The 14,117-nt window shown below is 43.5% G+C and overlaps 7 protein-coding genes across 7 annotated transcripts; 5 read left to right on the top strand and 2 right to left on the bottom strand.

Moving 5' to 3' along the window:
* Positions 1 to 378: 378 nt before the first annotated feature.
* On the top strand, positions 379 to 2,871 carry FA14DRAFT_175912 (uncharacterized protein; the record flags this gene model as incomplete). The annotated part of the gene is made up of 1 exon (XM_025500624.1): positions 379 to 2,871. The coding sequence occupies one exon, from the start codon at positions 379 to 381 to the stop codon at positions 2,869 to 2,871; it is 2,493 nt and encodes an 830-aa protein (XP_025356901.1).
* Positions 2,872 to 3,140: 269 nt separating this feature from the next.
* On the top strand, positions 3,141 to 4,526 carry FA14DRAFT_118433 (glycoside hydrolase; the record flags this gene model as incomplete). Its single annotated transcript, XM_025496292.1, has 1 exon — positions 3,141 to 4,526. One exon carries the CDS (start codon positions 3,141 to 3,143, stop codon positions 4,524 to 4,526), a length of 1,386 nt encoding a protein of 461 aa, XP_025356900.1.
* Positions 4,527 to 4,588: 62 nt separating this feature from the next.
* On the top strand, positions 4,589 to 7,076 carry FA14DRAFT_4528 (uncharacterized protein). The gene has a single exon (XM_025502368.1). It carries the CDS (start codon positions 4,943 to 4,945, stop codon positions 7,040 to 7,042), a length of 2,100 nt encoding a protein of 699 aa, XP_025356899.1. The 5' UTR covers positions 4,589 to 4,942; the 3' UTR covers positions 7,043 to 7,076.
* A 34-nt stretch (positions 7,077 to 7,110) lies between these two features.
* FA14DRAFT_166291 (putative enoyl-CoA hydratase/isomerase) lies at positions 7,111 to 8,330 on the bottom strand (the record flags this gene model as incomplete). Its single annotated transcript, XM_025500016.1, has 2 exons — positions 8,139 to 8,330; positions 7,111 to 7,826 (listed from the first exon to the last, which is right to left on the bottom strand). The coding sequence occupies exons 1-2, from the start codon at positions 8,305 to 8,307 to the stop codon at positions 7,111 to 7,113; spliced, it is 885 nt and encodes a 294-aa protein (XP_025356898.1). The 5' UTR covers positions 8,308 to 8,330.
* Positions 8,331 to 9,598: 1,268 nt separating this feature from the next.
* Positions 9,599 to 10,945, top strand: FA14DRAFT_119754 (N amino acid transport system protein; the record flags this gene model as incomplete). Its single annotated transcript, XM_025496370.1, has 1 exon — positions 9,599 to 10,945. One exon carries the CDS (start codon positions 9,599 to 9,601, stop codon positions 10,943 to 10,945), a length of 1,347 nt encoding a protein of 448 aa, XP_025356897.1.
* A 215-nt stretch (positions 10,946 to 11,160) lies between these two features.
* Positions 11,161 to 13,011, top strand: FA14DRAFT_4485 (WD40 repeat-like protein). Its single transcript, XM_025502360.1, has one exon. The coding sequence runs from the start codon at positions 11,177 to 11,179 to the stop codon at positions 12,956 to 12,958; it is 1,782 nt and encodes a 593-aa protein (XP_025356896.1). The 5' UTR covers positions 11,161 to 11,176; the 3' UTR covers positions 12,959 to 13,011.
* Positions 13,007 to 13,967, bottom strand: FA14DRAFT_4476 (uncharacterized protein). The gene has a single exon (XM_025502356.1). It carries the CDS (start codon positions 13,838 to 13,840, stop codon positions 13,055 to 13,057), a length of 786 nt encoding a protein of 261 aa, XP_025356895.1. The 5' UTR covers positions 13,841 to 13,967; the 3' UTR covers positions 13,007 to 13,054.
* Between the last annotated feature and the right edge of the window lie 150 nt (positions 13,968 to 14,117).

Raw genomic sequence — 14,117 nt, 5'->3', positions numbered from 1 at the left:
CAACATCCTCTTGAGCAATGATGATCATGACAATGCATCACGTAATCGGCTTGCCTAAATACGGATCAGGTGACAGCATTGAAGTAAAATGAATCTTTCGGTCCTCCATCAGCCAATCGAAGAACAAAGGGAAATTATGGTAATAAGACCTCCCTTTGTTCTCTTCGTGATATCTTGCGCGCTGACAGAAATCCCCCTTGTCCTTTCAAAGGTGCCCCGCAACAATTAACTTACCACTCCGAAAATAATACGCCGCCTTTTCTTTCCTTTTGTTTCCTGATTGCAAATTTGACAAAGGATCATGTTTGACTTGCATCCCTTTCTCTTTTTTACGACCACCTTTCACAGCCTTTGTGAAGCTGAAATGTAGACGGAAGGATGCTTGTACCTCAAAATGAGGACAAAAGCAAAGCCGCAAATCCAAAAAGCCTTCATGCATTCTTGCATCGGCCACTTTGTCAAATTTATTGCAAGGATGTATGCAGAAAGGATGAAGGGACATTTAAATACAATTCACACTTTAACTTCTGCTTCCAACAGCAGACTCCTTCACCACGTATGGTAGTATTCTTGATTGGAGTAGCTTTTTTTATATCAATCAAGCTCAACGAAAGTCAGAATAACAACGAATCATCCTCTTCTACCATTCGATCGTTATTGGGACTTTTTGCAACAATCATCTTTTCCAAACGTCTTTTTGATCGCTTCCAATATACCACAGATTTCGAGATGAACGGACGTCAATTGTTGATGGCAAGTCAATCAGACAATAAGTCAGCATTTAATACCCGTGAACCGTTCAAACTTCAACCGCCTCCGTTTAGAAAGCGAGAAAAGCGTAAAGGTAGATTGTTTGGAAGACAAGGCTCTCTCTCAAGCGAGTCCTCCAGTCCGAAACAAGATGATGGAATTGGCGAAAGATCAGATGTGGTAGGGTTTATGAAACCTCAAAGTGGCTTCACGTTCATGCCTTCTGGGTTCAACAAACATGAGGGTGATACAGTGCTTTCGCCTAAGCAAATCCTAGCAAATGACGACCGTTTATTTTATCCTCCTCCCTCTGCTTTTTCGGATGATGAAGAGGAAAGTGAGCTAAGAGCAAGTCAACAAGCAACACCGAAAGCAACTCATTTTAACTTCTCAAGTCTACGTAAACGATCTTCTTCTAGTGCAACGGAAAGTAAACAAAGTGAAAAAGCCAAAACAACTTCATCAAAGACGAGTAGTGTGACGAATGGTACATTTGGGGTATTGAGAAGGAGAAGCAGCGTGCAGGCGACGCAAAATAGTCAACAATCCTGCAATACGCAAGATGATCGTTCTAGTGCAACAACATCTTCTCTGAGTGACGATATCTTGGGCCACCAAATCAAAACAGTCATTCCACAACGTAGGAGCTCAAAAGAAGTACACACCGTGATCAGTGTGCCACCGCAAACGCCTGTATCACCAAAGAAGTTGGAAGATCTACATTCTCCCGTATCAATCGCTGGTTTTGAGCGATATCCTCCAGCAAAGGAAGAAGATCTGCTTGTTGTCAAGCAATCAAACTATCCATCATCTTGGTGCTCCTTTAAAAGTGAGCATGAGCCACTCAGTGCAACACTGAGAAGAATTGGAGCAGCACGAACGACAGGCTGTTTTGCCATTGTGGACGAGGACGATCAAGAAGAAGAGGATGCAATGCTCGACGTCACAACATCTGCACCTAAGCGATGGATTCAACAAATGGACAGCAAATTCGAAGATTGCGAAGAAGCCAAAGCGTTACTGGCGCAAAATCGAGCAGCAACAGCAGACGCAGAAGAAGTTTTATGTCATCCTCGCTTGTTCGTCACGACCGATAGCAGTGCTACAATGAAGCCTATTCGTTTATCAGATGAGATTTTGCACGTCGACGCAGAATCTGGATACAACAGCGATTCTACATTACAAGCCAGTCCGTACCTCAAGCCAACGGCTTTCTCATCCTGTGACGATTTCAAGCGCAAGCCAAATTCTTACATTCAAAGTACACCTCGTGGCGCTCCCCACAGATCACCTTCACCTTGTATCCCAACAGAAGAGAATGCATCGTTGTGGAAGTCGATGAGAAGGATGTCTCAAACCTTGAGCGCATACATCTTTGGTAACCATTTACGAGCAAGGTCAACAGAAACGGACCTGTTCTTTCCTGTGCCAAGTGAACAGACTCCTCGACCTGGAGTTGCTTTAGCATTAGCAGGTCACTCTCACGGCGATGGTTGGGGAGGCATGCGCCCAAGAACAAGTTGGTTTCCTGATCTGCGATTAGGACCTTTGCTTAGCCCTTCTGCAATTGAACAACATCGTCCAATGAAACTTAGAAGTTTTCACCTCAAGGCTCAACCCAGCAAAGTGAATGCATTGAACGATGAATCAGAATGGATCGATGAAGAAGAGAATGAAGAGGAGAACAAAGAAGAAGCATGTACGAGTTCCTCCGCTGATCCCGTCTTGCGAAAATTGCGAGTTCGTTTCCCAAGTCAATTGCCTGCGCCTCATAAACAACGCAGAGAGCAGGAAGAAGAGCAACATCGAAACATGCAAAGTCAAAGCACGATGTTGACGTATACGAGCAATAGCGTCGAAGCTAGACCTGTTCAACCTTTCGCTACCAGAATCCGTGATCAAATCAAGACACAACAAGCACGCAGATGGGCAGCTGTTCTTATATTTTTGGTTGTGGCAGGAGCGATCGCCTGTGTGATTGTTATACTGACTGATAATAATCACCATACTGACAAGCATGTGCTTCAAACATCTACTGGCACCAATGATACCAATGCATTCTCTCAACCTTCGCATAGACGATCTTTGATCATGAACGCAGTACTTCAAAGTATCGAGTGAGAGCATGTACTCCACACCAACACTCTTCACTCTGCAACGGCCTGTGCGTAGCGCGGAGGCTCACTCTAATTTCATAACCTTCCTTTCTCTTTTTGTACTTACAAATGTCACCGTCCTATCTCATCTCCTACTCTCATTCTCAATATCATGGTATTTCCAATATGCAGCCCGCACGAATCACACTCGCTTCAGTGATTCTATTTGTGTGCACACTCTTACTACACAGTACGACAGCTTCATGCTATCATACCCCGCAAGCTATTTTCGCCATGTCACAATTCGAAACGACTCAAATTCAACAGGACGATTTCATTCGAGTAAGTGAACTTGGCTTCAAGGATAGTCATGATAAGCCATTCTTCATTCAAGGCATCAATTATTGGTCATGCATGAACTTAGCAGCAGAAGCAGAGATGGGAGGAAACTTGACAAGATTGCAGGTGGAACTTGACAGGTTGAAAGAGGTTGGTGTGAATGTGATCCGAATCATGGCTGCCACTGAAGGTGCATCAGCAAAACAACCTTTTCGTGTTTATCCAGTCATGCAACCATCACCCGGTCAATGGGACGAAAGAATGTTTGTCGCTTTGGACAGATGTATTGCAGAAGCAGGAAAACGAAATATTCGTGTGCTGATGGTGATGGGTAATACATGGCAATGGACAGGTGGAATTGCACAATATGTCAGCTGGGCAAATGATGATTTACAGATCCCTTACCCGAGATCGTGGGATATGAAGGCAGCTCCACAAAGAGATGATGGTTATGCAGGATGGGGAAATTGGACAGACGCAGAAGCGCCTTCACAAGGTGGAGACGATTTCATGAGCTTCCAAGCAAGGTTTTATGAAGATACAAAGGCACAAGAGCTATATGAGAATCACCTCCTGAAAGTGTTGAACAGGACAAACTCCATCACTGGTAGAGCATACGTTCACGATCCAACAATTTTGGCATGGGAACCACTCAATGAGCCACAGACAGCAGATGCAGCTGGCAAAAAGATAGCAGGCACGAGTGAAGATGACCCGATGATCGCATGGCATCACAAGGTATCCTCTCTGATCAAATCGAAAGCCCCTCATCAGCTGAGCACCACTGGCTCTGAGGCCAAGCAGAGTGAAGCACTTTTCAAATCTCTTCATGCTCATCATTCGATCGATTTCTGCTGTGCGCATATCTGGGCTGAAATATGGGGATATTACGATATGCTCGATGGTTCGAGCAATTCTTTGCAAAAAGCCAAGCACTTTGCTTCGAAATATCTTGACAAAGTCAGATCATGGTCGAATGATATCAGCAAACCGATCATCCTGGAAGAATTCGGAATGGCTCGTGACAATTGGAAGAACAAAGACAGCGCATACACATACTCGACAAAAGCTTCAACGACGCATAGGGATGCTTACTTTTCGCATTTGTTCGAGATAGTGTTCAGCAGTTTTCAGCAACGAACAGGATTTGCAGGCTTGATGCCGTGGTCCTATGGAGGATTGTTCGATACTGAAACGCAGCAGTACAATTCGTTTGATATGGTTTTGGCTGGTGATCCTCCTCAAGAACCTCCAGGATGGTTTAGTGTTCTGTATAATGATTCAACGATGGGTTTGATGTCAAAATGGCATGAACAGGTAGTGTCACTCTTTGTATGTTAAATCCCTCAATGATGTACAATATAATCACAAGATAAGGAAGTGCGGGGAAGTTTGGTGCAAGGTTGTTTGACAATTAGACTACGCGTGCATGACATTGTTCACATACTGACTTTCCGCCTGTGCCTTATCCGTGCTGAGCAGAGCATGAGCATAGCTTCTACCCGAGAAGCTGAGCAGCAATTTCCTTCCGATGCGAGGCTATCAGTGATACATCTTCTTTCTTCCCTTCCAATATCGATCCTCTTGAAGGTAATTCGAGGGTCCATAGGTGGAACGGGGAAGCCTTCTGTCTCGCTATATTCTACTGCTGCGACGATCAGTATTAACTCACATCATACAACGTCGGCCAGTTCAATTTGCTCGCTGAGACACTCTCCCCCACACGACATGAATGGTATAAATTAAGCCAATTCAAGATGAATATCGGATTACATCCTGATATTCCAAGCGGAGTTCCCCTAATCCTCAAAGCCAATTGCGAAGAGCGCATGAAAAGGATTCGATTTGGACCTGATGTTAGCAATTTGTGTTTTGATGAATTTCAAAGGAAAGTTGGACATGCATTGCAATTCGACGACGTGGATTTCTCGGTAACATGGCAAGATGATGATGGAGAGTATTGCCATATCACGAATACGGATGATTTAAAGGAAGCTTTGCTCTACTTTGCTCCTTCTACAATCACTTCTTCGGCAGCGTCTTCCGGAAGTAGCAGCAATGGAACCACAGAACTACCCCCAATCACAATGCGTGTCAATGTGCAAGTTGAAACGGCCGTCTCGCTGAGTGACTTTGGCAGCTCTGTTTGGGGCGGAAGCGATGAAGAGGATGAAAGTTGGTACGGCGATGAAGGTGGCAGCAGCCCAGGCAAGAAGTCAATGAGTAATGCATCTTTGGGCAGCAGCCGATATCGATTGAGCACTGCTAGCGGTTCTAATGCACGCAGTCGAAAGACGCACGGTTCATCGAGAATAAGCTCACAGGCATCATCGACAAGCTCCAGCAGCTCTTGGCAATACCCACAAAGTCAGATGGCTTACAGTCCAAATCGTTCAGAGATGAGCAGACATGGACCTTCACCGCTTGGTAAATGGCGAAATGGGGTCAGACAAGGTTCTGTGGCCAGTGAAGATCCAAGTGAGCTCAATTCGCTTAGTAGCCTATCAATCCATCCTTCTTCTCGCTCACGACGCCAAGAACGACATACACACCATTCAGATTCGGATTCGGACGGCAGTTGTGACACACATGCTCCTCGGATCAAGCATGCTGGTGGAAGAAATACAATTCGACAGGAAGAACCAAACGGATGGAATGTTCATGTTGGTATTCAATGCAAGACTTGCCATATTGAACCAATCATTGGGGTACGTTATCATTGTGCATCTTGCGTCAAAGGTGCAGACTTTTGCTCCGATTGCGAGAGGACAGGAAATGCGGTCCGATTGTCTACCCATCATGAAGAATCGCACATTATGATCAAATTTGGTACTCCGCTCAATGGAGTGGATGTAGCAGATGTTCTGGGACGTGCTTTGCATGTCACAAGTCAAAGGCTGGTGGAACAAGCGAGTGATTCATCCTCTTCCACTTCGGGTCCATCAACTTCACCGACGAAAATTAGAACCAAGACATATGCTGTTCGAGGACAGATGCCCAAGAACGTGTTGCGATGCTCATTCTGTGCTGGATCTGTGATTGGTACACGATACATTTGTGCAAATTGTCCAATCGTAACGATTGATTCCCGTGACGGATACAACCTTTGTTCCTCGTGTGAACTGCAATCACTTAGATGTCACGACCCAACACATTTTTTCATCAAGATCAGGATGGATCCCACTACTGCGCATATTGATAGGATAGCCCTCGGTGATCGATGGGAAATACAAGAATTGACAGGCGGTGGATCATTATTGCCTTGCTTGTATTCGGACTTGCCAGTTCCCGATCCGTTTTTACCGCCAAACGAACGAAACGGTCAACGAAATTCAACGATTCGATTGGGTGATGGATTACAGATCCAGGGTGCAGATGGCAGTCAGATCTCGATTGGATCACCCAACGAAGCGAATGGAGGCTTGATGATGCGAGGCACTAGTGGTTCCGAAATATCGATCGATGGTTCGAATATGGGAGGAGGCGGTGCGTTGGGTCTTCGCGGTTGGTGTCCTCCATGGTTAGGAGGGCAATCACAAAGGGATATTGAATTGCAAAGGATGCGTGAAGCGAATGCTCGGGTCGTCGTTCCATTGGAAATGTTGGTTCATCCTTCGATTTTATGCGATAATTGTTTTCAGTTGGTTCATGGTGCTTGGTATAGGTGTTGCCATTGTACAACTTCTTATGATTTATGTGGAACGTGTATGTCAAGAATTGCTCATGATCAAACTCATGCTTTTGCCGTTTTCAAACAACCTGTAGATTTGGATTTGTTCAAATCTTGCGTGGATCATCAAGATGCTGGTGATACACCAGGTGCTTCAAGACCTATGCTTAACTTTTCACTCTCGTAAATGGGATGCGTCGGGAAATGGTTTGTCTATTATAGTGTACAATATGATACAATGTTTCTAATATTCTATTAACGACCCTGGAATTGAGGTTTGCGTTTCTCAGCAAAAGCAGTTAAAGCTTCACGTCTATCTTGAGTTGGCAAAAGGGCATGATAACAAGCAGCTTCCCAATCCAAACCGGGTTGTAAGTCCATTTCTTCTCCTACATCAATCGCAGCCTTGGCAGCTGAAAGAGCCAAAGGAGCAGATTTCTGCATCTTTTGTGCCAATTCTATTGCACGTTCGACTGCACTTTGTGAGGGTGAATCGCAAACGTACTCTACTAAACCCCAAGAATGTGCTTCTTCAGCATCGAGAAGCTTTCCGGTAAAGACGAGTGATTTTGCACGACTTACACCGAGCAACCTTGCTGCTCTTTGTGTTCCACCTGCTCCAGGAATGATACCTAATTGACATTCTGGAAATCCCAAAAGTGGTCTGAGAGGTGCACTTTCTGAATTTTCTCCTTCGGCGGCAGGTTGACGAGCAAGAGCAGCGATACGAAAATCACAACAAAGTGCCAATTCCAATCCACCTCCTAGAGCAGGACCATCAATTGCAGCAATCGTTGGAACGGGCATATTTTGTAATTTGTCCATCACAATACGTAATTTTGATAAATATTCAATAATTTCTTCCGGTGACATTGTCCTTCTTTCGGCTAGATCTGCTCCCGCACAAAATGCTTTATCGCTACTGCTACACAAGATTAAACATCTTGCAGGGTGTGTTTGTGGTGGCGGCGCTAGAGAGGAAATGGAAGAAGAGATTGGAGATGATTCGATTGGATCGGTTGAAGGCGAAGAAGATCGTGTGGATGAAGAAGTTGATTGCATAGAAAGATTGTTTATCGCTCCTTCGATCGTACTTCCTCTTCTACTCATCGGTGGTGATGGCCAATCCAAAGGAGCGATTCCTTGACTGAGATGGCTTAATCGATTACCTTCATGTTTCAACACATCCGTTTGACGATTTTGCGAGCGATTTCTCTGTTGTTCTTGTCGTCTCTGTGTTTGTTTCCATGCTAGAGCCTCCAATGCTGGACTTGGAGCAGCACATGCATCCTCAACCCTATCTAAACAACTGTCTAATTCTTGCAATACTTTACGAGATATTGCATTACGTGCTTTTGGTCTATCGAGTATGATACGATGGATGCCAGTCTTTTCATCGTGTTCATGGCGTACTAAAGGTGTGTTATTGTCTTGGGTTTGTTGATTTGACATTGTTGTAGATGGAAAAGAGGATGAATTTAGGGGAAAGGAGTATTCTTCCATGTTGGCTTTTATTGTTTGTTAGGAGCGCCAAGAGATGGTTGTAAGTTGCATCAGTGCATGATCAGGAACGATTATAATTTGATCAGATTTGGTCATCTTTATTTTGCTCATTATATCAATCTCGTAAGATTTGCAATTGAATGTATGCATCACGCTAACAAAGAAAACATCTCTTCGAATCATGACGATAAATTTCGCTCCCTTTCGGCCTTCGATTTGAAATACGTACGATTCAGCAGTAGAATACGGGGAATTGTATTTTATTTTGCCGTGCTTCTATTTCAAAATTGACATCTCGGATCCTTTTTTGATCGAAGTGGAGAGAAGGCACTTTACCTGAGCCTGATTAGACGATGTACGGATTGGTATCAGATGATCTTATGCAAGCTAATTTAGACTCGCGCTAAAAATAAAAAAGAGACAAACAACCCTTTGTTGAAATTCAAACTTAACTTCATTCATCATACCACCACTACCTTTCATGATCATTGCAATGGGATGACACACGTGATCTTCTCACTTGTCAAGATCATCATAAACAGAGTCAGAGATAAGATATTTCGAGGCTGTTCACAACCAGCATAGCATTTCAGCATAAGGCAATGTAGGCAATTACCACTTTTCGGCTTCTTGAAAGATGATTACACACTGCATTCTCTCAGAGATGATGGCCTTTCAGATTGGACCGTCTGACGAATATGCAGTGGAGCATTTCGGGGATTCCAATACGATACTGTTGCCGACTATCATCGCCCCATCGTCGTTACGCGTACACCGCCATCATTTCTGGTTCAGCCAATTGAGCGCATTTAATACTCTAGAATATCCATTCGTGAGAGGCGTTCATGATGTGGGGCTCTGCGGGATAGACCTGATTTGAGTGGGGTCAGAGCAGGGCGTAGGGTGGAAGATGGTGTTGGAATTGATGAATTTCGAAAGATAAGAAAAATATATAATGAAGAAGAGACATTCGAAAATCTTTCCCTTTTCGTTCATCTCATAATATTATTGAGAGCAAGAAGTCGAACAATAGCTGATTATGACTGCTCAGGAACTTGAACGACATACAGGAGACAAAGGTGAAGAGAAGCTTTCAAGCGCTGTCAAGGAAACTATCGAGCACAAGACTGCCGATCCAGATTTTCCAGAAAAGCTTCCATCAGACGTATCGATTGATTTTGAGGATGATCACGAGACTATTAAGAATGAAACGGAAAAGGGAGACGTACATCCCCACGCTATGAGAACAGAACCAAGTCTGCTTACCTTGGCGCCGGAAGAAATGCTCGACTCTTCTCCTGAACGAAGAGATGGTGCTGCAATATTCAACAAGATGAGTTGGCAAAGGCTGGCAGTCTGTTTGATCTGTGAAGCAATCGCGTTGGGCGTATTGAGTCTTCCAAAAGCATTTGCTACGTTAGGTATGGTACTTGGTGTATTTTCAACAGTGATCATGGGAGTGATGGCAACCTATACGGCTTTGATTGTCGGAGAGATGAAATGTCGTTATCCACAAATAACAAGTTATCCCGACTTAGCCAAGATGATGTTTGGAAAGGTAGGTTATGTGATCGTTGCAATCATGATGACAGGCTTATTGGTTCTTTCTACCGGAAGTCACGTTTTGACTGGGATTATGGCTTTTCAAGCATTATCTTCGCATTCAGTCTGTTCGGTTTATTTTGGCCTTCTTTCGGCATTTCTGCTTTTTCTTCTTGGTCTGCCCAAAACGTTTCATCGGATGGCAATCTTGGCTTATATCGATTTCGCAAGTATCACTGCTGCTGTTGTAGTTGCAGTCGTAGCAGCTTCCGTAGAAAGTGCAAAGAAGCCAGGCGGCTTGGCTGCAACAGAATGGTATGCTTTCCCACCTGGCAATGCGAATTCAAATTTCGTTGAATGTACGATCGCATTGACAAATATCGCTTTGGCATATGCTTATGTGCATTGTTTGCCTTCGTTCATGTCGGAATTACACCGTCCTGTCGATTATCGTAAATCAGTCATGGCTTTAGGAACATTTCAAATCGTAATGTATACTTTGATCGGATCAACGCTATACTACTTCAAAGGGGTGGATGTCAAAGATATGTCTTTACAAAGCCTAAATCCAACGATGCAAAAAGTTGTTTTTGGTTTGGCATTACCTGTGATCTTTATTTCTGGAAGTATAAACAGTCATACAGCCGCAAGATTCGTTTACAATCACATCTTTGCAGTCAATTCGGTACATCGGTATATTAATACTCGAATGGGTTATTTGATGTGGCTAACGTTAAATGGAGGAGTAACACTGATTGCATTCATTTCAGCAGAGGTGATCCCTTCTTTCCCAACATTTTTGGGACTAAAAGCAGCATTATTTTCTGCTTGCTTCTCGTTCACCTTTCCAACGATTATGTTTTTCAAATTTATTCGTTATGAATCAAAGCGGTGTATCAATATCAAAGCCAAATACTCCGAATCAGTCGCAAATGTATTGATTTTCGGCTTTGGCGCTTTCATGTTCTTTGTCGGAAGTTCATGTGTGGGATATTCTTTGGTTCATCAGTACAAGCATGGTATTGCTGTTCCATTTGGATGTTGAGAAGCTGTTGGGTGTCAGTCGCTTTGGTTTATTTTTGTATCATATTTGAACGAGCAATAGAAAGTCTTTCTTTTCACGGAGAATTGTGACAATCGCGTAATGATAGTAAGGCACGCGTTTTGGCGTTAATTTACGCGTAGGCCTTCAGTTGGCGAAGTTGTGTAAGCAAGATTGTCAAAGGTGTGAAAAGTTCAACACTTGCTTTATTCCTTTCTCCATATCCTAGCAAACATGGACGATGATGATGAATACGAGAAAGAACGTCTTGAGAACATCAAGCGAAATCAAGAATTACTAAAAGGTTTGGATTTAGTTGGTCATTCTGCCGCACCAAGAAGATCAACTGGCAGCAATAATGGTAAATCAACATCACGCTCAAAGCCAAACAAAAAGCCAACACCAAAGAAACGTGAACAACCGGAACGAATTCAACCAAGGCGAGTGAGCAATCGATTGGCTGGAATCGAAGCAGATTCTGAAACATATAAACGAAAAGCAGAAGAAGAAGCAGAAAGTGCACGTAAACAATATGAAGCGGAAAAACGGGCAAGACATGAAGCTCATGATCTGGGATTCTTATTGGGCCTTGATGAAAAAGCCGAATCTGACGAAAGAAAACAAATGGCAGATTTAGAGTTAGCCCTACGTGGTATATCTTCTGTTCGACCTACTCTGGGAGCAGACATGATGGAAGATTTGAAAGAACTCAAAAGAAGAAAAGCCAATGGTAACAACGCTGAGAAACACAAGGAACTCAAAGAAGTTATGGATCGTATGGAGTTGCTCAGTGTCGATAAAGTGGTAATGAGGAGGGTGTACAGCATGATCGTTCATCCTAATGCAGACAAGGACCTAGTCTTTGTTGCTGATAAGGAAGGATCGATTGGTGTTTGGGATCCTTTGGCCAAGAATGAAAGCAATGCAGGAGAGGACGAGGAAGAAGACATGAATTCAGGTCGAAGTTGGAGCTTGCAAGTTCATGGCAAATCACCCATCACATGTTTACGATTCGATCCCATTTCAGCCGATTCCTTGTTCTCATCTTCGTACGATTCCACGATTCGAATGCAATCTCTTCAAAATGGCGTTTCCACAGAGGTTTGGGGTGGTCAAGATGATGTCTTGATTTCCATCTTTGATATCCTGGCACCTCAATCTCATCCTTCTGCATTTTTGCGTACGCCTGATGCAGGTTTGGACGAGCGAAGTTTATGGATAGCAGATCATCGTGGTGGATTGTGTCATTTCGATTTACGACAAAGTGGAAGACGCAAAGCTGAAACATCTAGATGGCAAGTATGCGAAAAGAAGATTGGTGGAATGTCAATCAATCCAACCGTTTCATCTTGCATTTCAGTAGCTTCACTTGATCAACATGTTCGATTGTTTGACGTTCGTAATTTACAAACTCTTCCAACGACAAATGAAGCCCCATATAGTGCAAGAAATGTTGACGATGAAGTTTTGAGAGCGGCAGAGGAAAATGCACAAATTGCTTATCATAAAGCTAAGCTTGCATGTACAAGCGTTGACTGGGATCCTACTGGTACGAAATTGGTCGGGGTCAGTTATGATGATATGGTGAAGATTTGGGATATGAAACCATCTTGGTTACATACCGCTTCAGGACCGCCAACACTCAACGCAACGCCGGCAAAGAAGAGCAAAGTGAAACAAGAACAGGCTGATACGTTCACTTCTGCTCCTGATCGACCTGATGACATTTTGGCAAAGATGCATAGCATTCGACATAACAATCAAACTGGAAAATGGCTCACCTTATTCCGTGCAAGATTCAATGCAAATCCTACAGTTGAAAGTCATTTTTCAATCGGTTCAATGGATCGTAGAGCAGAGATCTGGGCAGCAGACGGTACCCTTTTGCGATCATTTTATGATGAAGATCATGTTACAGCCGTACCTGCCGTTACTGCCACTCATCCTCGTCGGGTAGGAAGGTTGGCAACAGGAAATGCATCGGGTAAATGTACCTTTTGGGGCGAAAGACAGTGATGTGTTTAAATTCAATGTATTTATAGCAAAGCAAATATCTATCAGCAATTGAATCCGAGGAATTGATAGGGTATATGTTGAAAAGCAAGAAGAGCATTAAATGTTTCCTACTGGCACTTTGAACATCTTTGATGCCAAATCACGAAGCTCTTTGGCCGCTGGTGTATCTCCTTGGAAGTTCTTTAATGCTTCTACGATCTCGTTGTATGCTTCATCGGTGAGTGTGCCTCTGACGTACAAGTCAATTCCTGCTTCAGTGAACATGGTAGCAGTGAAATACGTCACAAGCCAGATTGGTTCGGAATCCGTGCCATTTGATTGAGCAGGGGTACCATCTTGGTCGTCATTCTCGTTGATAGTAGATGCCTGGCTTACTGATTGAGTGAAACGGTCATTATGAGCAACGATTTGCCAATGAGACGTGAATGGCTTCAAGAAGTTATATCCACGCCAGAGGTATGTTGCGCCGTTGACACCCTTTGGATCGATCTTGTTACGACCACGAACGATACTTCTTTTTTCTCTGGGAGCACCTTTTCCGGGAAGATGTTTTTCGGTCTTTTTATCCAATTGTTCCCACCAAATTTCATCGGAAAATGAAACATTTGCGGCAACTGAACGTTGAGCTGCTTGTTTTGCTTTTTGTTCAACTTGACCTTCTCCTCCTGAAGCTGAACGAAAACGAGCTTGAGTGTTTGAAGAAGGTATATCATGAGGCGTATAACGACATAAAACATCACTCCTTGCTTTCCATAATGGTAATGAAGATCCAACGATCATCCAATCTCCCATTAATGTTTCATATGGGAAATTTTCTACTGATAATTCTGCCGGAACAGGTTTAGCATCACGAGCATGTATTTTGTAGCTACCGATTGTCATCTTTGTAGTAGGTGTTGGTGGTGGGAGGAGTATAATCTACTTTAAACTTTATTCCACGGATGTCCATTTCGGCATGTTCTAGAACAGAGTCCAACACTAGACGCGTCTCGAGAGAAACGCAATTATGGCCTGATCCTTATTTATTACATTGCTTAGTCATGATTAAACAGTCAGCAAGGAAACAAGGTCAGGAACAAGTAGCTGCAATATCGGAACAGGGTGACCTAGCCCCTTCTACAGACCCAGAAGGTCCATCAGCGAAAGACATCGCACAATA

The sequence above is a fragment of the Meira miltonrushii genome (genome assembly GCF_003144205.1).
Source record: "Meira miltonrushii strain MCA 3882 unplaced genomic scaffold FA14scaffold_1, whole genome shotgun sequence".
Lineage (NCBI taxonomy): Eukaryota > Fungi > Basidiomycota > Exobasidiomycetes > Exobasidiales > Brachybasidiaceae > Meira > Meira miltonrushii.
This window is presented reverse-complemented; position numbering and strand designations above follow the sequence as displayed.